Source organism: Trachypithecus francoisi, unplaced genomic scaffold (genome assembly GCF_009764315.1).
Source record: "Trachypithecus francoisi isolate TF-2019V2 unplaced genomic scaffold, Tfra_2.0 Lachesis_group12, whole genome shotgun sequence".
Lineage (NCBI taxonomy): Eukaryota > Metazoa > Chordata > Mammalia > Primates > Cercopithecidae > Trachypithecus > Trachypithecus francoisi.
In genome coordinates, this window is record NW_022681457.1 from 26,950,457 (window position 1) to 26,974,184 (window position 23,728).

Below are 23,728 nucleotides of genomic sequence, written 5' to 3' on the forward strand. Positions count from 1 at the left end.
TTCCATAGCAGCTCAGTTTCACATACTTTTATTGAGTGCTTACTGTGTGCCATATATTGTACTTAGGGGGCTGTGAAGAGGCATGAAACATGCTTCTTGCTGTTGAAGACTCAATGGCAAGTAATTGAGTTGAGGGGAGGTAGACTCATTCACAAGTAATTATAATGCAAGCTGACTGCTCTGAGTCCTAGGATGGAGGGACAGAATGAGGTGGGAGAATGGAGGCATGAGAGACAAAAAGTACCTCTTGAAAGAGGCAGGATGGGGAGGTGAATAAGAGCAGAGGCTCTTGGTCCAGCCAAACCCAGCTTCATCTCATTCTGTTGTGACTGTTACTAAACTTCACCAAAACCTCAGTTTCCTCCGTGGGACTCCCACCTGCCACTGTGCTTAGTGCAAGGGTCCAATTTAGTTGTTTATGGAAACTGCTTAGTTGAGTGTCTAGCCTAGAGTACATGTTTAGTAGACAGCCTTTGTATGAGGATGATAATGTTAAAGAATTTTAGAAGTGGAGGGGACTTAGGAAATCACTTAATTCATTCTCCTATGTTTATATTCTTTGAGACCCTGAGTTTGTGATTCTCCCATAGCTTGGGAAAGAGCTGAACCATCATAGTCTAGTACTTTTCCCATTAAGGTCCTGAAAAGTGAGTGTGGAAATAGTGCGCATACAGATTTCATGGTGTCTGTAGTGATGACAAAAACTTTAATAACTGACACACTAGCATAATATAGAAATCAATATATATCCATGTAAAATATAACCTTTTCTGTAAATAAATATACACATGCACATGTATATTATCACTGTTTATAGCACAAATTACCAGTTTAATTTCCAATTTTTTAATTGATTTTTGGACATTCTGTTCAGTATTATTGTTACTAACTGAATGATCTCCATTTCTGGGCCGTGGTTTGACATGAGGAATGCCAGCCAAACCTTCCAGCAATTTCCCCATTAAATTGATTATTCTGGTTGGGCGTAGTGGCTGACACATGTAATCCCAGCACTTTGGGTGGCCAAGGCAGGCAGATCACTTGAGCTCAGGAGTTTGAAAACATAGTCAAACCCCGTTGCTGCAGAAAATACAAAAATTAGCCAGACATGGGTGCACCCTTGTAGTCCCAGCTACTCAGGAGGTGTAGTTGGGAGAATCGCTTGAGCCTGGGAGGCGGAGGTTGCAGTGAGCCAGGATTGGGCCACTGTACTCCAGCCTGGGTAACAGAGCCGTACCCTGTCTCAAAAAAAAAAAAAAAAAAAATCCCAAGGGCCCTGGCACTTTATTGCAGTACAAAGAGTGCTGGGTGTGCTATTGACTTGTAAAGAGCTGTGATCTTCTTGGATGCCTGTGCTTCCTATGTGGCCTGAATCCAGAAAGCCTGACTCATTGGCACCACCTGCTCTGTGGCCTCTGCCTGCCAGTGCTTAGCTCCCCTGGAGCCTTCCATGGATGCTACACATGCCCCTGCTTCTTCTGCCCTCTTGGTCTGTTGAGCAGCTGTGTCCAGGGCCACAGCTGTAGCTTGTACCACGTGCCACCTAGTACAGAAGTATTGCAATATTTCAAAAACCAGTACCACTGAATCTGAGTGAACCTGAATATTAGTCCTGCAAATAACTCATAGTAAGTCCTCCCACCAGGCACCAGGTCACGTCAAGATGAGAAGCAGAAGCTTCAGAGTGATAAAGAGGTTCACCTTTCTGTTAAACATTTGTTCTTCTCTACTATCAAAAGTGAAGAGTTTCCATGGACCATAGCATGGATGCACCAATAGGAGAGTCTTACCCTAGGGAGGCTTGCTAGACACATCTCCAGTCTGGCTTTGTTAACCCTGAAATGGAATAACATGGCCTTTTTTTTTTTTTTTTTTTTTGACCAAGCCTGTGTGACTTTGCTAGAGGCAGCATTTTTTGTGACTTTATCTTCTATATGCCATTCTATTAATATTTCTATTCTACAGATAAGGAAATCAAGACTTCTCTGGATTATATATCCAGCTAATAGCAGAAGTGGGATCCAAATCAGTTCTGGCTGAACTAAAGCTGACATAAAGCCTGTATTTTAACACGGGTTGCCTTGTGTAATGCCTAACCTCTTGTTTGGCATAGGGAGTGTTGATTTATTATTTTGCTAAATGTTACCTTTTTTTCTCTGAATTTTTAATTTCTAGTTGGATTCCCAGCCATTTGTGGGAGGCATTCCTTGGAATCATTTACCATGAGTGCTGAATTTCTAAGAATTAAAAATAAAGACTCTGCCAGGCATGGTGGCTCATGACTGTAATCCCAGCACTTTGGGAGGCTAAGGCCAGCCAATCACCTGAGGTTAGGAGTTCGAGACCAGCCTGGGGAACATGGTGAAACCCTGTCTCTACACAATATATACAAAAATTAGCTGGGTGTGGTGGCGTGTGCCTGTAATCCCAGCTACTCGGGAGGCTGAGGTGGGAGACTCACTTGAGCCCAGGAGGTGGAGGTTGCAGTGAGCCGAGACTGCATCACTGCACTGCAGCCTAGACAACAGAATGATACTCAGTCTCAAAAATAAATAAATAAAATAAAATAAATTAAAAAAAATAAAAATTTCTGGTCATTTTAGAAGATCTCATTACATAAAAATCACAATGTCATGCATGGTCTTATTTGATCCTGTTGATGACCTGAGGCATGTAGAAAAGTTTTTGTTCTTAATTAGTTCCAGTTTATAGGGTGGGGAGTTGGTGGGGGGAAGGAAGCCTAGAGGAATAAAATGACACGCTCAAGGTCACACAGCTTTTAAGCAGAAAAACCAAGTCTCAAGTCTGAGACCTCTTTTCTCAGAGTCCATTACTTTTCCTCAAAGCTTCCCTGGAGAGATGAATGGGCAATGAGATGTAAGCTGCCTTAGAAGCCAAGGCAGTGACTTTTTCCATGGTATATCTGCTTGTTATGCCCATATGATCCATTTCTCTAACTGCTGGGAGCCAAGAGCTGAAAAATCTGTTATAAAGAAGGATGACGAAGCCCTTTGTGATAATGACACTAGTTCCTTCCTTGCCCTTTGCCAAGCACTGTGAAGGAATGGGCTTTCCCTAGAGCAGGGGCTAATGGGGCATCTCTACAGAGTCACTTTAGTTTCAGGGATTTCTGTACCACAGTTGTCAATTTTATAGAAGCCAGGACAAAACATTTTTAACATTGTAACTCTTAACCACTGAGAAAAATGCCCACTGGTGAATGGGAATACGAATATGACATTCTAATGCCAAGTTCACTTTATCAGTCATCTCTCCAAAAGGCTGATCCTGAACACTATGGGATACTAACTCACTTTACTAGAAATGGATGATGAAAACGTTCTGGAAAGAGGAAAAGTAATGTCCCGTGGAAGCATCTTTGTGGAGTCCCAGAGGACTCACTGAAGAAGGCTGATGTCCCAAGAACTGCAGTTGGTGCCAAGCGTTGGTTGAGTTCTTGAGAGCAAGAACTGCAGTTGGTGCCAAGTTGCTGCTCATCTCCTCCCTGTCCTCAGCATATTAGATCATCTTGAGTATTGAGGCTGGAGCTGAGACAGTTACCACTATGAGGAAGCCGGGTCTGAAGTCTTAGAATGAGTCAAGTGTAGAAGGATGTTCCTTCCTAGCAAACCCCTAGCCTGCTTGGAGTGAGGGGGGCACACAGGCTCTTGGAAGGCTGTTGGCAGCCTTTGCCTGCCTCTCTCTCCCAGGCCAACTGAGAAACTTGTGTGACTCTAAACTGTGATGAATCATGCAAGAGGAGGGAGGTCTCTACAGCTGTTGAGGAAGGTCATATAAAACTTGAATAGCATAGCACTTGGCTCTTTGTTTTATATAACATGTTTTTAATTGTAAAACTAATGAATGTGGCTGGGCATGGTGGCTCATGCCTGTAATCCCAGCACATTGGGAGGCCGAGGCCGGCGGGTCACTTGAGGTCAGGAGTTTGAGACTAGCCTGGCCAACATGGCGAAGCCCCATCTCTACTAAAAATACAGAAATTAGCTGGGCATGGTGGCAGGCACCTGTAATCCCAGCTTTTCAGGAGGCCGACACAGGAGAATCACTTGAACCTGGGAGGCAGAGGTTGCAATGAGCTGAGATTGTGCCACTACATGCTGGCCTGGGCGATAGAGTGAGACTTGGTCTCAAAAAAAAAACATACTAATGAATGTATCTTGCAGAAAATTTAGAAAATATAATCATACAAACAAAAATCACTCATCATTCTCCCAGATGTAATTAAATATAATTACTATAACTGTTTTGAAAATGTGGTGGATAAAAGCCTGGACTCTAGAATAGCCTGTATGGGTACAAATCCTGGCTTACTAACTGTAGGACCTGGGGTGAATCACTGATGTGTCTTTGCTTCAATTTTCTTGTGTATAAGATGAAGATAGTAATGGTATTGACTTCATGGGGTTGTTGTGAAGATTAAATGTGTTACTACATATAAAGAATTTAGATCAGTGGCCTAGTACGTGGTAGGCATTCAGTAGGTTTGAGTTGTTATTATTTTATGTTTATTGTATCCTCTGAATTCTTTCCCTAAACTCAGATAGTTTTCTTCTACAGAAGTAAGATTATACTGTGGATTATGTGTTGTAGCCGGCTTATTTTTCATTTAGCCTTTGCCATGCCCATCTGTACTCTTCTACAAAGTGATTTTAGTAGCTAACCATATGGCATTATTAGAGATATTTAACCAATTCCCTTACTATTGAAAAAAATACGTCACTTATAGCCTCTTGCCATGGTAAACAGTATCTTGATGAACGTCTCTTTTTGGTAAGTGCTTGCATACCATCGTTCTTTTGACAACAGTAATTTATGGGGGAACATTTCTTCCTAGGGGACCAGATGGAATTATCCACAGCCCAGGGTGCCACAGGCATATACTGAATAAGCATATCAGGGGATGATCACTATGCATTATGGACACTCCTCCTTCCATACCACTTCTCACAGTGTTTTGTCCATGGCTAAGAAATCAATAAAACGTCTATGAAAAGCAGCCACACTTACTTTTTTATATTTTTAGTTACATTAAGGCAGTTAAGACTAACCCTAGCATTTGTGCTTACCCTCTTTATATAATTTCTAAATAGCTATTGAATCATCTCAAATCTCTTTTGGAATGAAGCTCGATACAAACAAATGATAACAGCTAACTAACAATCTAGTGGGAGACAGAAATTCTCTCCCAGGAAACAAATTTTGTATCACTCTTGAGAGCAAGAATTGGTCAGGTTCCTACAATTTGGAAGGAATAGGATACTGCTTCTAGTTTCCCAAACATTAGGAATCCCAAAGAAAACTTGTTTCTTACACTGGTAAAGTGACTCAGAGGTAAAAGTGCAATTCTCTGATGTTTGTCTTTGGTGGGCTTAGATTTTCACACCACAAGACATCATGAAGCAAGAATCTACCTGGAACCTTAGAGGCAGACCTGGACCTTTCTCTTTGGATGACACTCACGTGCCCTCTCAACTCTAATGTCCTAACCTCCACTCCCTTACACCCTGTAAGGGAACCTTAGTGAGCACAGAGTGTTCTTTCCACTGGGTGCCATTTTAGCCAAAGCATTTAGAAAGGTGTTGGAGGTAGCAAGCTCTGCATTCCTAAGAACACAAGTGTTGTTAACCATCTGATGCAAGGGTTGGAAAACTTTTTCTCTAAAGGGCCAGAGAGTATATGCTTTGGACTTTGTGGGCCATAAGATCTGTGTCACAACTATTTAACTGCATTGTAGCATGAAAGCAGCCATAGGCAAGATGTAAACACAAGTACTTTACTTCTGGACATTGAAATTTGACCCTCTTATCAGTTTCACGTTATGAAGCATCATTCCTCTTTTGACTTTTTTTCAATCATTTAAAGTGTAAAAGCCATTGTTATTTCACAAACTGTACAAAAACAGGCCATGGACTGGATCTGGCCCATGGGATCCAGTTTGTTACCCCTTGATCTACCGTGGTCATTGTTTTTCTTCTGCATTTCTTTCTCATTGCACCATTTTATTCTTCGTTGTGCCATGTTTTGAAACCTCTCTGCCCTTTCTTTCAACTAGCTTAGGCTAAAATATTTGCAGAATCTGCACTTTTGGCACTTATGTGGCTCATCAGGGAAAGCCAGAATATCTACCTAAAAGAACCAGTAGAGCAACGTCAAATAATGCCCCTCTTCTTTTTTGTGTGTCCTGGCCAGTTCAACATACAGTTTGAATATATGAAGGTTACAGATGGACTCTGGCAAGTTGTTCTGATTTCTGCAGCATTCCAAAGCTGTAATGAGCAGAGCATGCAGCCTGAGGGATGATGAGAGTCTGATTTTTAGATAATCAAGGATATTTATTATGCCTTGTAGTTCTGTTCCAGCATAAAATTGAGAGCTGAAGAGACATCCAATCTATTTGGTGTTACCTCTTAAATAGTTACATATCAAAGGGGTGTTCAGACTGAGCACATGAAAATGTTACAGGGATGGAAATGGGAGAATTATAAACATTTTATGCTGCTCTGTCCTCACTATATTTAAAACAAAAACACGATACAGATTTTTACATGGGGGGGTGTGTTTACAGGGAAATAATGTGCTCTATTTCGTATGAAACAGGACACAAGAGAGCGTTCTCAGATTTGTAACACTAGCCCTAGTCTGTGGAGCTGCCCATTAGACCTGTTCCCGGCCTTTTATTCAGGGCTGTGAAGCAGTAGGGGAGACAGAGGCTCGGCTGCCTGCGTAATGACATTGACTTGGTTTGCCTGGCATGCAGTGATTTATGAGGGTGCTTATTGTGGGGACATCTGCCGCTGAAAGCAGCCAGATGAAAGGTGTGTGGGTGGGAGGTGGAGGAGAGCAGGGAATAGGAGAGAGGCAGTTGTGTATAGGCAGGTAAGGCTCATCTTGATTATAGTTGTTGGAATCCTGAGATTAGTGGAGCTGTAGAATAGTGTGAAATGGTAGATTAGCAAGGCTTTGGAATTGCACAGATCTGGGTTTGAATTGCTGACTCTTCCACTTGTTAACTGGACTCTTTGGTGAGTTACTTTCCTTCTTTGAGTTTCTATTGCTTCATCTTTAAACTGGGGATAATAACCACTTCCACTCTCCTGCTGTATGAAACTGTACTATCATAAAGGTCTGAGCACAGTTCCTGTTGCACTGGAGAGCTCAGTTAGTGGTAGAAATGATTAATGTTTGTTCATATGCCCATTCATTTTTTTGTTTACCAGAACTCAATGTTCTTTGCAATTTCTCACAGAGCCTCATTTTCTAATAGATGTCTGATGGTGACTTAGACATCTGTTAGGTATCAATAGCTCTTAAGATCAGGATGCAAGAACATGACAGTGAACATGTATTTATATATATATATGTATGAATATAATATATTTATATTTATATATATATGTATGAATATAATATATAATTAAATGGCATGTAGGAGTGTAGTAGGCACCTGAAATACGATTGCAAGAACAGTCACCTGGTTAGTAAACACAATAAAAGATACTTCACCTCACTAGTAATCAGGGAAATTACCAAAATAGGACCAAAGTAAGATACTTATTTATACTTGACAAAGTGGTAAAAATGTAGAAGTCTGACAATACTGAGTGTTAAGGAGAATATAGAGTGAAGGAACACATATGTACTAGTTGTAGGAATTTAAACTGCTGTGACTGCTTTGGAGAATGATTTGTCAATATCTAGATATATGAACATGCACATACCTTATTTACTGGCAAATTCTGCTTGTAGGTATAATCTAGAGAGAGTCTTGTATATGTTATCAAAGTGATGTGTTCTTCACTGTGTTGCTTATTCTAACAAATAGCCTACATGTCCATCAGTGGGGTAATTGATACACACATTCATTGAGCTAAAGCTGCATTTGGTACCAGCATAGATGAATTTTAAACAAAAGTAAGTGAAAAAAATAAAGTTGTAAAATTATTCAAATAGAAAACCATTTATGTACAGCTTGAAATCTTGGAAAATAATATTAATATATTTTTTGTGGATACAAACATATGTAATACAAGTTTGAAGAAATTAATTGGAATGATAAATATAAAATTCAGGCTGATATTAGGAGAAGAAAGAGAGATGCGATTGGAAGGGTTGCTTGGAGCTCAATCTCAACTCTGCTAGTAAATATTCACTAGCTTACATGCCCTTAGACAAGTTTCCTAACCTCTGTGCCTCAGTTTTCTGATCTATAACATAGGAATAATAATATTATCTGTTTCATAGGGATGCTATGAGGATTAAATGAGTGAATATAGATAAAATGCTTAGAAAAATACCTACCAGATAGTAAGTTTTATATATGTTAGCAATTATAGTGCCTATTACATGAGTATTTTTGTTGATATTTATTTTGAAAGTCTTATATATTGCAATTTTAAAAAAGAATAGATGCCATTTTTGTCTTTGTCATCATATAGTTGGAAAGTGAACAAAGATTAAAAATACCAGCAATACAGGAATTTCAGGATGTGGCATAATAGAGTTTAGTTACGTTCTCTTGACCCCTAGATTTATTAGGTACCATGCCAACAGCTTTATATGCACTTACTTAATCTTTCCCTATGGAGTAGGCACAATTTTTATCCCTATTTTACAGATGGAAAGAAAGAGATTATAAAGACTGACTTCCAGGGTCACACAGCTAGGCGTAGCAAAGCTGGGCAGGAACCCAGGTGAGAATGACTCATGCTCTTGACTGCTAGGCCCTACCTGGCCACTGTTCACATTAGCCACCTCCTTGACACAGATTCCTGCTTCCTTCCTGTATCAGCCTGCGTAGGTTAGGTTGTGCTTTGGTTATGAACATTCCCAAAAGATCGGTGGCCTCTATTAACAAACAGGTGTTTCTTACTGTATTCATCTGTTTTCACGCTGCTTTAAAGAACTACCTGAGACTCAGTAATTTATAAAGAAAAGAAGTTTAATTGACTCACAATTCCGCATGACTGGAGAGGCCTCAGGAAACTTACAACCATGACAGAGGGTAAAGAGGAAGCAAGTCACATCTTACATGATGGCAGGAGAGAGAAAGTGAGCAAAGGGGGAAGTGCCACATTTTAAAACCATCAGATCTCTCACTGTCACGAGAACAGCATGGGGAAAATCCGCCTCCATGATCCAATCACTTCCCACCAGGTCCCTCCCCTGACACGTGGAGATTATAACTTGAATGAGATTTGAGTGGGGACACAGAACCAAACCATATTACTTACTCATGCCAAATATTCATCAAAGGTCACCTGGGTCATCAAAGATCATCTGCCACATAGCTCCTGTCTCTGGGACCCAGAAGTCCAGCAGCCACAGTCTCCAACCTTGCCAGTTGCTATGGCAAAGGGAGAGAGATACAGAGATAAAGAGATACAGAGAGAGAGAGAGAGAGAGAGAGAGAGAGAGAGAGGAGAGAGAGAAAGAGAGAGAGAGAGAAACTACGGAGAATATCACATTTTGCACAGCATACACTGTGATACACAGCACTTCCCCTCACACATCATAGGCTGGAGCAGTGGTTTTCAACCAGGGATAATTTTGCCCCCACTAAGGGATATTTGCCAGTCTCTGGAGACATTTTTTATTGTCACAACTCAGAGGTGGAGTGGGGGTTGGGGCAGGTGCTACTGGCATCTAATGAATAGAGGCCAAGAATGCTACTCAACACCCTCCAGTGCACAGGGACAGCCCTCTCAACACACACACAAAAAAGAAGTATTTGGCCTAAAATGTCATTAGTGCTGAGATTGAGAAACCCTGGAATGGAGCTAAGCACAAGGGGCCAAAAAGCACAATTTTAAGAAGCTATAAGGGAAGAGAACCTGAAATATTTGACAGATAGCACTAATGGCCGCCATGCATCCTAAGGCCTAAAAACTGTACTAAAGCCCCTTCAGAAGGCATTTTTCATGATAGAAGTGAACCAGTGCTTTAAGGGACAGTCATGGAATGGGGTTTCTAATATCGTCAGCTTCATCAAAGGGCAGAGGAGTGCCCTCAACTCACTGAAGTTGACTACTGCTTTCCTCAGCAGTCTCTCTGGAGCAGCACTGTCCAAATGTTGTACAATAAAGGGCACATATGTAGTTTAAAAATTTCCAGTATCCACACTAAACAGGTAAAAAGGAGCAGGTGAAATTGATTTTAAAGGTATAATTTATTTAATTCAATATATCTAAATTATTATTTCAACATGTAATCAGTATAAAAATATTGAGATACTTTATAATCTTTTTTTTTTTGCACCAAGTCTTTGAAATATGTTGTGTGTTTTATATTTACTGCACATTTCAGTTGAGACTAGCCATATTTCAGGTGCTCAATTGTCACACATTGCCAGTGGCAGCAATATTGGAGGTTTCTGTTCCTGGGACTCAGTGAAGGACTGACCTAGGTCTCCCCTGAGAACCAGTAGCAATGCTATAACTCAAGAGTCTATAAGTTCTGAGAACGGGACACAATTTCCAGGAATATCTGTCCCAGACTCTTAAAGACAGTCTGTGTATGTTTTAAGAATGAAGAGGAATTGGTTTTCCATGGATTCTCTGCCATCACCATTTTTTGTTTTGTTTTGTTTTGTGTTTGGCAGGTGCTTCATCTCCAGACATGGAGCCCAGCCATGGGGGAGGTCTCTTTGACATGGTAAAAGGAGGTGCAGGGAGGCTCTTTAGTAACCTAAAGGACAACTTGAAAGACACCCTCAAAGACACATCTTCTAGAGTGATACAATCTGTGACCAGGTACGCACATTCTTCCCGGTTAATTTAGTGGATCCCCATGCTTTCAAAGGATCTGGTTACCTGCTGTCTGCTTGTCTGGCTCAAAGAGTGTCAATTTTGGGATGTAATTTTATGGGATCTGATCAACTGAGAAATGTCATTGAAGGCATAAAGTTAAGTCCTTTAGAAGCTATAATCACAGGCTGGGAGGACTCAGTTCATTGCCACATTAGAGCATAACAGTTGCCCTCCCTGTCTTTAGAATCAAACATCTTGGGTTCTTTTTTTTTGAGACAGAGTCTGGCTCTGTCGCCCAGGCTGGAGTGCAGTGGCCGGATCTCAGCTCACTGCAAGCTCCGCCTCCCGGGTTCACGCCATTCTCCTGCCTCAGCCTCCCGAGTAGCTGGGACTACAGGCGCCTGCCACCTCGCCCGGCTAGTTTTTTGTATTTTTTTTAGTAGAGACGGGGTTTCACTGTGTTAGCCAGGATGGTCTCGATCTCCTGACCTCGTGATCCGCCCGTCTCGGCCTCCCAAAGTGCTGGGTTTACAGGCTTGAGCCACCGCGCCCGGCCACATCTTGGGTTCTAATGCAATATCTGCCCTTGTTAACTAAGAGCCCTCAGGCAAATTAATTAATCTCTCTGAGCTTTTTTTGAGCTTTTTAAAAATACCCTGACAGGATTTGTGTCTTTGGGTTGTTTAGGGATTAAATGAGATTAAAATATACATACAATCTGAATAAGTGTTACCTATGGATTATAATCAAATCAGAACTTTGTTTTTGTATCCTACTAGCCCTTTAACATTTGTTCAGTGAGAGAAGTTTTCTATGCTTCCAGTGTATGAAAATTCTTATAAGCAGGTCATAGGAGTTATTTTTTATTATTAAGTATTAGAAAATTCTAGGGTCACTTCGAGTTATAATATGCAGTTCTAAATCAGAAATTCAAATGTCAAGTCCAATGTATTAATCACAGTTTTAATCTTTGTTAAAAAACTACTCTTACTTCTAATTCTCAACCAGGGTCTGGTAGGCAGAAAAATTGTGTCATTTATTTTTTCTCAACCACTTCTTCCCCTACCCCTTAGCCACTTACAATTATGGAAGACATTTCCATGTAGGCAAAGAGGCTAGAACAATTGGTGTTGATAAATAAGCAGAGTTTTCTATTCTGAGATTGATTCAGATCATGAAGTGGCATCTACAAGGGCATTAGAATGCACCAGTTGGAGTGGCTTATTTATACCCCTGAGGTCATAGGCTGTCTTTTCTCAGTGATTCTTCCTTGTTAGAGAGAAGGGCTGGAGGGGAGTCAAAACATGCCCCCTAGACAGCAGTGTCCCAGTTCATATGCGCAAGTGATTGAGAGAGAGAAATCTTGGCATATTTGGATCATTTTAATGAGTGCCCATTTTTGTCTTGCTTTTAGCTACACAAAGGGAGATTTAGACTTCACTTATGTTACCTCCAGAATTATTGGTAAGTTTCTCATGTTTATTAACAGTGCTTTGGCTCAGCTTCCAGTTGCTGCCCATCATTACAGCAGACCTAAACATGTAACCTGTTTTCTTTCTGTGTGATCTCTCTCCTAGTGATGTCCTTTCCTCTGGACAATGTTGACATAGGATTCAGGAATCAGGTTGATGACATTCGAAGCTTTTTGGATTCCAGACATCTTGACCACTACACAGTATACAATCTGTCACCTAAGTCTTATCGAACTGCCAAGTTTCACAGCCGGGTAAGGATTTTTAGCCCTGAGATCATACTGTTGAAGACGTGATAGTGTTTTTCGTCCTCAGAGATACCCTTAAAGCATATGCCCTTAGGCATCTGAAGCTGAAAAACCATACACTCTGGACACTTTTGTCCACAAAATATTTATTAGACTGCTATGAGATAGCCTAAAAATTTTCCTTGGGTGAGGATACTTACAGGAAAGTGTATCTGTCAATGAAATACCATCGAAGCTGGGGTCTCAAGTCTGTTGGTGCCTGGTTGTTCCATGGCATGTTGTTCATGAGGCTTAAGTTGGAGATTGAACTGCCGCTAGTGCAGTTGGTTGCCTTCATGCTGTTACACTACTTATGCCTTTGACTCTTCTTTATTGCTACTTGGTATCAAGATGAGGCAGTGTGGATAGAACAGTACCAACAAGTATTAATGGGAACGTCTTTCTATTAATATATTTTAAGAAGTTTTTTGAACTAGGCAGGTAAACATTCCTAGTTTCAGCCTGGTTAAGGAACTGAGAATTAGCTTAGGTTGAATCTGATATTGAGCCTGATATTTCTGGCCACTGAATTCTGACTTACTCACTGAAAAAAGGCATTTCCCCCCCCTCTCAAGAACATCTCTAAATATTTTTGACTTAGCCTTTACATATGATTGGTTCTGCAACTTCATTTGGGTCTATTAATAAATAGAATGGACTTTCTATGCATGGATCCTTTAAAAGTGAAACTTGATATCAAGTATGAAAAACAATAGCTGGGTGACAATGCTGTGTATCTAGGATCTCAGCTTTGATGCTGGAACACACACTTTGTTCCAAATTCCAGTTACCATTGGTAATCTCTGGGCCTTAGTTTCCAGATCTGTAAAACACACAAGAAAATTGGTATACATGCTTTGTAAGGCTCCTTCTTGCCCTAATATTCAATAAGATATGGGAGAGTTTTAAGGACCTCTTTTTCAGCGTGTTCTGAGAACAGTCTCAAATTTTGGTGTGCATCAGAATCACTTGGAGGGCTTGTTAAACACAGACTTCTGATTCAGAAGGACAAGGGAGGCATAAGAATCTGCATTTCTAACAGCTTCCTGGGGGCTGTTCCTGATGTTGCTGTGGGGACCACTCTTTGATAAAGCACTGATAATGCCATTCTGAAGTGGTTTGATCTAAATTGCCATTCTATAATGAAGATTTTAAATGCATCTCTTTAAAATCTTCTGTAATAAAATAACCTTCCAACTCTTACTCCATCTATTAGCTAATTCAGAACAAGTGAATTAACATCAAACAAAAATGTGGATAGATATTTTGTTCTTGATGTAAGGCAAATCTTTTGAATTATTTTTCTTGTTTAGAGGTTAAGTCAGTGCCATTATTTTCATAATTTAAGGACTGTGGAACATCCTATGCAATATTTCATAGAAATTTTATTTGACCTTGAAAGATCTGTGATAATCTGGAGCATTTTCCCTCTGAAAGTAAATAAAGATATAATATCATCATAGAAGCATTTATATATATAAATATGTCACTTTGTATAATATCTATAAAAGACACTCTCTATAAAGATGTTTTTAATGAAAGGCATCCATCAGTGTAACTAAAAATTTTGTGACCGGACTTAATGGTTTACCAAAGGAATCAGAGATTACATATTAAACCTCTACCCTGGGCTGCTCTTACTTGCCCTAGAAGAGGAGGGAGCATTTTTTTTTGATACCTAGAACAATGCCTGACATAGATAGTCAATGTTTTTTAAAAGCATGAATGTACAAAGAATTGTTAAACACTATAGATATAAAATAAATACTTGGTTTGTGTTCGCGAGACACCTAAGCCTAGTTGGCGAGAGAACCCAGGACAGTCTAAAGATAAGTACAAATAATATTTACAATACCTGCCAAGGGAGATTAGTAAAGGGAGACACCAGTGACAGCTGGACCTTAGAGCAGGAGAAAGGCTTATATAGGTCAGAGGAGTGGGGTATTTCTTGCCTATACAAATGATAAAATATCTTGTGAGGCTTTTGATGATCTAGCCTCTATCTGCTTCTCTAACTTCATCTTTTACCGTTCTTCATTGACCCAAAACCATATGCTCCAACCAGGGATATGCATGTGCTCATGTGCACACAGACACACACAATCTCCTTGCATGAGCTACTCCTTCTCCCTTAAAAGCCACCCATGTCACACATCCTTCATCTCTCCCCTCCCCTCCGCTCCTCTTTCTTTCTTTGTTTCTTTCTTTCTTTCTTTCTTTTCTTTCTTTCTTTCTTCTTCTTTCTTTCTTTCTCTCTCTCTCTCGCTTTCTTTCTTTCTTTTTCTGTCTTTCTGTCTTTCTCTCTCTCTTTCTCTCTTCCTTTCTTTCTTTTTCTTTCTTTCTCTCTCTTCTCGTCCTTCCTCCTCCTCCTCCTCCTCTTCTTCTTCTTCTCCTCCTCCTCCTCGTCCTCCTCCTTCTCCTCCTCCTTCTCCCTTCCTCCTTCCTCCCCCTCCCTCTCCCTCCCCATCCTCCTCCACCCTCTCTCTCCTTCTCCTTCTTCTTCTTCTTCTTCTTCCTCCTCCTCCTCCTCCCCCCACTTTCCTCCCCTCCCCTCCATTTCCCTTCCAAAAGAGCCTCACTCAGTTGCCCAGGCTGGAGTGCAATGGCATGATCTTGGCTCACTGCAACCTCCACCTCCTGGGTTCAAGTGATTCGTGTACCTCAGTCACCCAAGTAGCTGGGATTACAGATGTGTGCCACTATGTCCAGCTAATTTTTGTATATTTAGTGGAGATGATTTTGCCATGTTGGCCAGGCTGGTCTCGAACTCCTGGCCTTAAGTGATCCACCTGCCTCAGCCTCCAAAACTGCTGGGATTATAGGTGTGAGCCACCACCCCCAGCCCATCTTCTTCTTTATTAGCCTAGTTTTGCTAAGGAGAAGATTTCCACATGCCATGAGGCTTTTCCAATTATTTCTCCTAAAACACAGGATTGCACTACATCTTTAGCTCTTCCTAGATAGTCCTAGAATTCGGCAGAATGGAAGTGGATCCTCTGACCTGTCTCCTTTACCGTTAGTTGCATCTCAGGGAGGCAGTCCCAAAACCATAGTATTTCATCTTACCTTTGTTTTTGATTTGCCTACATCTCTTTTCAAACTCCTAGACCTTTCTTTCCCCAGCACTAACACTGTTAATGGATTTGCATCTCATTGTTGCATGACTTAGAAAAGTTTTCTTTGTTTTTACCTTTCAATTCATGAGGACTAGAACCATTTCTTACTCCTTCCAGTTCTGTGGAGTGCTAGGTCTGAAATGAAACCTTATTTTAATAAGTGTTGATGGTAGAGTCTACCATAAATACCGAACATGGAACTGGTTTTATTTATAGATTCATAAGGGTGTATAAACTCATAGGAATTTTTTATTTATAAACTCGTAGGAGTCTGGATCTGCCCACATCATATACCTCTGTGTGTTGAAACCTGAATTCAGTCACTTTACATGATGATTATATGATTGTTTGTATGTGTTCAAACCTGCATTTGAGGATGTAGGTAGTGATGTTGGCAAAGACATGCTGTTTCCAGAAAGATTTTACTTTGCTGAGAGTTGTCATTCTGTATTTTGATTCACTTTTATGCTTAGAAGCCACATTGGTTGACAGGAATGGTAGGAAATAATCAATACTATTTTCCTCATTTTTCTATTATGTATTTGCATATGTCACAGGATGTTAAAATAGGACTTTGTTTAATCTCAGTTTAGCAGAGGCTACAACTCAAAAGAATGCATAGCACATAGCCCAGCATTCAAAAGCAAAGTACTAGAATACCTGTTCAGGACTGCAAAGGAGGTATTGAACCTCAGGTGTTTTTATTTAAAAAAATTTTTTTTTACTCTTTATAGCCAATATCCACCTTGAGGAAATAAGAGTACTGATGCTGACAGTGAAGTCCTGGAGACCAACAAGATGCATCAGTCAAACCAGATGTTCATAATGACTCCTCGGTGTATGTAGATCTATAGGAGGGCTTCAGAGAGCTTAACCATCTGTTTTCCGTCCTTTAAAAAAGTTACTGTGGTAAAATATACATAACATAAACTTATAATTGTAACCATTTGTAGCATACAATTTCAGTGGCATTAATTACATCCCCAAATGTTGTATAACCAACACGACTATCTATACTTAAACCTTTCTCATCATCCCAACATAAACACTGTTCCCATCCACTCCATGCCTATGTGTGTGTATGCGTGTATATACTGGTTTGGTTTCTGCATAGAAGATTTATAGCTGTGCCCCAGAATATCAGGAACCTTTACACATTTCTTGGCATTACTGTTGGCAATAAATGGAAAGCTGGATGAGTGGACAACAAGTCTAACCTGGCTCCAAAGTTCTTAAGTTCTGATTAATGCTATTTATTCTAGGGCCACTTTGTCTCTCCTCCTTCCACTGTCCACCCAGGAAGGACAGTATGGTGATGGAGTCCTTCTAGGAGCAAAGAAATCTGCAGCCCAGCTGGTTCTTTTAGACTCTACCCTCTTAACTATTTCTTTTTTTTTTTTTTTTTTTGAGACGGAGTCTCGCTCTGTTGCCCAGGCTGGAGTGCAGTGGCCGGATCTCAGCTCACTGCAAGCTCCGCCACCCGGGTTTACGCCATTCTCCTGCCTCAGCCTCCCGAGCAGCTGGGACTACAGGCGCCTGCCACCTCGCCTGGCTAGTTTTTTTGTATTTTTTTTAGTAGAGATGGGGTTTCACCGTGTTAGCCGGGATGGTCTCGATCTCCTGACCTCGTGATCTGTCCGTCTTGGCCTCCCAAAGTGCTGGGATTATAGGCTTGAGCCACTGCGCCCGGCCAACTATTTCTGAATGACATAATCTTGTAGGATTTCTTTCCCTTTGGGAACAATTTGATTTTTGGAAAAATGTATTATCAACGTGATGTCTTAAAGGACTCATGATTGAAGGTCAATGTTTTTACTCCTTTTTCTTCCAGAGCACACCGAAGAGGTCACCACAGCTCCCAGTTGCTTCTGCATTGGTGGGAGGTTGGTGGGAGATTGGCTGGAGTGGAGGAACTTTATAGCTCATACTTCATCTCTCACTCTGCCACCATGCCTCAGTGTCACGACAGGAAATAACTGTAGTGAAAAAAACAATCCCTGGCCTGGGGGCCAGAGGACCAGAGACTCCCACCTTCTAGTTATGAAGCCTTCCATGAATTGAATGTCTTAACCCTGGTAAAATACAGCCATCACTTGAAGCTGTAAACACTCTACAAATGCAAGGTGGAGTTATTGTTATCAGTCATCAGACAATGTAGTATAATGGAGAGTGCACAAATTTTATTTTTTTAAACTGAGATGAAGCTGTATAGTGTATACAAACTTTAGACTTTAAAAATTATCCTGGCTTCACATCTCAGCTGTTCTTCTTCCTGGGCAAGTCACTTTTACCTCTCTTTGGACTCGTTTTTTCTCTTGTGTAAAATGGATATGCCAATAAGAGAGCGCCTATCTCATAAGCATTCCTAAATTTTTTTTTTTGTAGGTTTGTTGTAAGGAATAAATTTGATAGCAGTGTCTTGCTTAGAGTCATCATTCAGTTAGTAGTAGCTGTGATTAATATTGGTAATAATAAAATGCCACAATAAATGATTGACTGAATTATCCGCATCCTCCAAAAATGATGCGTGATTCATAAAACACTAGATATGGCAATTAAGTCATACTCTCTGTAGAAGCTTTCATTCCTATGCTTAGTGAGTGGCTGCTTCTGCCCATCCTGTCTTGGGCTAGGGATGATGGAGACTTGAAAATTGAATGGTATTCAGCGCTGGTGATGATTTGGCCTCTTTTTCCCACTGGGTGGTATCATGGCAGCCCTGTAATCTGTATGGTGTCCTCTGATGCTAAGCAAACCCAGGAGGTGTTCAAGGTGTTCAGGAAAACTGGAGACAGCATTGCGAAATGTCAGTTACTGCATGAAGCTATGAACTCCAGAGAGCTACAAAAATAGCTTGCAGTGATTGAATTCCTTTTCTATTTTGTTGGTTTTGTTTATGCCTTAGTGGTTTCCCCTTTTAGACAGAGCACATGCTTTTAAAAAATTCTAATTGTATGTTTGCTTAATGGTGTATAATTATATATCAAGTAAATATATAATTATGGAGTACTTTAAATTAATATTATTTACTTGATTGAGTTAATGATTCTGGAGCTATTTGCCTATTGTGCTAAGAATAATTTAGCCAACTTTTAGCTGAGACTCATTACAGATATTGACATTTGGGGTGTGTGTGTGTGTGTGTGTGTGTGTGTGTGTAGTAGCCAGTTTTTAAAACCTTCAAAAATATTGCTGGGGCAATAAATTTTCTATACTTTCATTCTGTTACAGTCTAAAAACCCAATAAAATGGGTTCACCTGTTTCCTCCTCAAGATATGGTACATGTGGACAAATCTTATTATAAAAATAGATTGCCAAATGGGGTTCATTCCTTTATTCTTTCACTCATTCATTCACTCAGCAAATACCTGCTGAGCATCTACCATATGAGCAACACATGCACAGTGGACACTGGGGTTACAAAAATGAGTAAGTTATGGTCTCTCTTCTCATGGAGCTCGGTGTCTAGAAGGGGAAACAGATACAAGCAGTTTATTCAGTACTGCTTGACCACAAGCTGGCATTTACTGTGTTTATGTTGTGCTACTTAATTCTGACAACAATCCTACAATGCTCATTTACACTTTACACACTAGATAATCGAGGCCTGGAGAGGTTAGTAAGTTGCTTAAGGTTAATCAAGTAGGCCGGGCGCGGTGGCTCAAGCCTGTAATCCCAGCACTTTGGGAGGCCGAGACGGGCGGATCACGAGGTCAGGAGATCGAGACCATCCTGGCTAACACGGTGAAACCCCGTCTCTACTAAAAAAACTACAAAAAACTAGCCAGGCGAGGTGGCGGCGCCTGTAGTCCCAGCTACTCGGGAGGCTGAGGCAGGAGAATGGCGTGAACCCGGGAGGCGGAGCTTGCAGTGAGCTGAGATCCGGCCACAGCACTCCAGCCTGGGTGACAGAGCGAGACTCCGTCTCAAAAAAAAAAAAAAAAAGGTTAATCAAGTAGTAAATGGTAAATCCAGAGTGAATATCCAGCCTGTGGACTTAACCATGTTGCTCTACTGAAAAAAGCTGTAATAGATGAAAATAAACAGGGGCTTGAGTATAAAGATGACTAAGCATTTCTGTGAGTATTAGAGAAATGATCAGACACAAGAGGGCACTTGAACTTTTTTTTTTTAAACATTTGAGTTAAAGATGCATATATAATGTACCATTTTAAGTGTACAGTTTAATTACATTTATATTATTTTTTCCTCCTTCAAACCCCATCCCACTCCCCTTCCTGGCCTCTGTTAACTACTAATCTACTGTTGATCTTCATGAGATCCACATTTTTAGTTTCTGCATATGAGTAAAAAACATGCAGTATTTCTCTTTCTGTGCTTGGGTTATTTCACTTATAATGGCCTCCAGTTCCATCCCTGTTGCTGCAAATGACGGGATTTCATTCTTTTTTATGTGAATAATATTTCATTGTGTACGTATACCACATTTTATTTATCCATTCATCCATTGGTAGGCACTTAGGTTGATTCCATATTTCGGCTATTGTGAATAGTGCTGCAGTAAACATGGGAGTGCAGCTTTTTCTTCGATATATTGATTTCCTTTCTTTTAGATATGTACTCAGTAGTGGAATTGCTGGGTCATATGGAACCTTCATACTGTTCTCCAGAGTGATTGTACTAATTTACATTCCCACCAAGTGTATAAGAGTTCCCTTTCCTCCACATTTTCACCAGTATCTGGTATTACCTGCCTTTTTGATACAAACTATTTTTTTTTTTTTTTTTTTTTTGAGACGGAGTCTGGCTCTGTCGCCCGGGCTGGAGTGCAGTGGCCGGATCTCAGCTCACTGCAAGCTCCGCCTCCCGGGTTTACGCCATTCTCCTGCCTCAGCCTCCGGAGTAGCTGGGACTACAGGCGCCCGCCACCTCGCCTGGCTAGTTTTTGTGTGTGTGTTTTTTTTTTTTTTGAGGCGGAGTCTCGCTCTGTCGCCCGGGCTGGAGTGCAGTGGCCGGATCTCAGCTCACTGCAAGCTCCGCCTCCCGGGTTTACGCCATTCTCCTGCCTCAGCCTCCCGAGTAGCTGGGACTACAGGCGCCCGCCACCTCGCCGGGCTAGTTTTTTTGTATTTTTTTTAGTAGAGACGAGGTTTCACCGTGTCAGCCAGGATGGTCTCGATCTCCTGACCTCGTGATCCGCCGGTCTCGGCCTCCCAAAGTGCTGGGATTACAGGCTTGAGCCACCGCGCCCGGCCAATACAAACTATTTTAACTGAAGTGAGATGACACTATATTGTGATTTTGATTTGCATTTCTCTGACTGGTGATGTTGGACATTTTTTCATATAACTGTGTGCCATCTCTATGTCTTCTTTTGAAGATCTGTTAATTCTGTTCAACTCTTTTGCCTAGTTTTTAATTTTTTTTTTTTTTTTTTTTTACTATTGAATTGTTTGAGCTCCTTATATATTCTGGTTATTAATTTCTTGTCAAATGAATAGTTCACAAGTATTTCCTGCCATTCAGTGGGTTGTCTTTTCACTTCATTGATTGTTTTCTTTGCTTTGCAGAAGCTTTTTAGCTTCATATAGTCCCAATTGTGTATTTTTGTTTTGTTTGCCTGTGCTTTTGAGGTCTTCCACAAGAAATTTTTGTCCAGATCAATGTCCTGGAACATTTCTCTAATGTTTTCCTCTAGTCGTTTTATGTTTTCAGGTTTTGGATTCAAGTTTTTTAATACATTTTGATTTGATTTTTGTATATAGTGAGAGATATAGGTCTATTTTCATTTTTCTGCATATAGTTACCCATTTTTCCCAGCACCATCTATGGAAAAGACTGTCCTCTCCCCACTGCAAGTTCTTGGCATCTTTGTCAAAGATGAATTGGTAGTAAATGTGTGGATTTATATCTGGGTTCTCTATTTTGTTCCATTAGTCCATGTGCCTGTTTTTATGCTAGTACCATGCTGTCTTGGTTACAGTAGCTTTATAATAAACTTTGAAGTCAGATAATGTGATGCCTCTCACTTTGTTCTTTTTGCTCAGGGTGGCTTTGGCTCTTTGGAGTCTTTTGTGGTTCCATATACGTTTTAGGTTTTTTTTTTTTTTTTTAATTTTGTGAAGGATGTCATCGGTATTTTGATAGAGATTGCATTGGATCTGTACATTGCTTGGGTAGTATTGCCATTTTAACAATATTATTTCTTCTAATCCATGAGCATGGAATACCTTTTCTTTTTTGTGTGTCCTCTTCTATTTCTTCCATCAGAGTTTTATAGTTCTTCTTGTGTAGATCTTTCACTTTTTTGGTTAGATTGATTCTCAGGTATTTTATATTTTTTTGTAGCTATTGAAAATGGCATTGGTTTCTTGATTTCTTTTTCAGATTGTTGGCTGTTAGCACATATGCATGCTCTTGATTTATGCATGTTGGTTTTGTATTCTGCAACTTTACTGAATTCATTTGCCAGTTCTTTTTTTTTTTTTTGAGACGGAGTCTCGCTCTGTGGCCCGGGCTGGAGTGCAGTGGCCGGATCTCAGCTCACGGCAAGCTCCGCCTCCCGGGTTCACGCCATTCTCCTGCCTCAGCCTCCCGAGTAGCTGGGACTACAGGCGCCCGCCACCTCGCCCGGCTAGTTTTTTGCATTTTTTAGTAGAGACGGGGTTTCACGGTGTTAGCCAGGATGGTCTCGATCTCCTGACCTCGTGATCCGCCTGCCTCGGCCTCCCAAAGTGCTGGGATTACAGGCTTGAGCCACCGCGCCCGGCCTCATTTGCCAGTTCTAACAGTTTTTTTGGTGGAGTGTTTAGGTTTTTCTAGCCATAAGATCATGTTGAGTTCGAACAAGGGTAATCTGACTTCTTCCTTTCCAATTTAGATGTCCTTTATTTCTTTTTTTGCCTAATTGCTCTGACCAGGACTTTCAGTATTATGTTGAATAATAGTGGTGAAAGTGGGTATCCTTGTTGTGCTCCATTCTTTAGAGGAAAGGCCTTCAATTTTCCTCCATTCAGTATGATGTTAGCCATGGATTTGTCATAGATGGCCATTATTATTTTGAGGCGTGTTCCTTCTATATCTATTTTCATGAGGATTTTTTTTTTTTTTTGAGACGGAGTTTTGCTCTGTCACCCAGGCTGGAGTGCAGTGGCGCGATCTTGGCTCACTGCAACCTCCGCCTCCCGGATTCAAGCAGTTCTCCTGCCTCAGCCTCCCAAGTAGCTGGGATTACAGGCACCTGCCACCATGCCTGGCTAATTTTTGTATTTTTGGTAGAGACGGGGGTTTCACTGTGTTGGCCAGGCTGGTCTCAAACTCATGACTTCAAGTAATCTGCCTGTCTCACCTCCCAAAGTGCTAGTATTATAGGCGTGAGCTGCCACGCCTGGCCTCATGAGGATTTTTATCATAAAGGGATGTTGAATTTTATCATATACTTTTTCAGCATCTATTGAAATAATCATATATTTTTTGTTCTTGATTATATTAATGTGGTATATAACATTTATTGATTTGCATATATTGAGCCATCCTTTTACCCATGAAGTGAAACTTGTTTTTTTTTTTTTGAAGACCCGGTCTTGCTCTGTCACCTAGGCTGGAGTGCAGTCATGCAGTCTCGGCTCACTGCAGGCTCCACCTCCCAGGTTTATGCCATTCTCCTGCCTCAGCCTCCCGAGTAACTGGGACTACAGGTGCCTGCCACCATGCCCGGCTAATTTTTTTGTATTTTTAGTAGAGACAGGCTTTCACCATGTTAGCCAGGATGGTCTTGACCTCCTGACCTCGTAATCCGCCCGCCTCAGCCTCCCAAAGTGCTGGGATTACAGGCGTGAGCCACCACGCTCTGCCATGAAGTGAATCTTTATTGATAATGGTGAACAATCTATTTAATGTGTTGTTGCATTTGGTTTGCAAGTATTTGGTTGAGGATTTTTGTATCTGTGTTCTTCAGTGATACTGGCCTGTAGTTTTCTTTTTTTTGTTGTATCCTTCTCTAGTTTTAGTGTCAGGCAATGCTGGCCTTGTAGAATGAGTTCAAAAGTATTTCTTCTTCCAGTTTTTAAAAAAATAGTTTGAGGAGGATTAATATTAGTTATTTTAAAAATATTTGGTAGAATTC

General features: G+C 40.7%; 1 protein-coding gene across 10 annotated transcripts in view; it reads left to right on the forward strand.

Annotated features, from left to right (window-relative positions):
* DNAJC6 (DnaJ heat shock protein family (Hsp40) member C6) overlaps nucleotides 1-23,728 on the forward strand; it is a 162,360-nt gene that overhangs the window by 95,705 nt on the left and 42,927 nt on the right. For 8 of the 10 annotated variants that reach the window (XM_033225174.1, XM_033225177.1, XM_033225175.1 and 5 more), the window contains 3 exons: nucleotides 10,619-10,769; nucleotides 12,181-12,230; nucleotides 12,344-12,492. In XM_033225174.1, coding sequence (XP_033081065.1) covers nucleotides 10,619-10,769; nucleotides 12,181-12,230; nucleotides 12,344-12,492 — 350 coding nt within the window. Of the gene's footprint in view, nucleotides 1-8,688; nucleotides 8,712-10,618; nucleotides 10,770-12,180; nucleotides 12,231-12,343; nucleotides 12,493-23,728 lie in introns of those variants that run through there. The other 2 variants (XM_033225180.1, XM_033225181.1) reach the window with 2 other exon arrangements.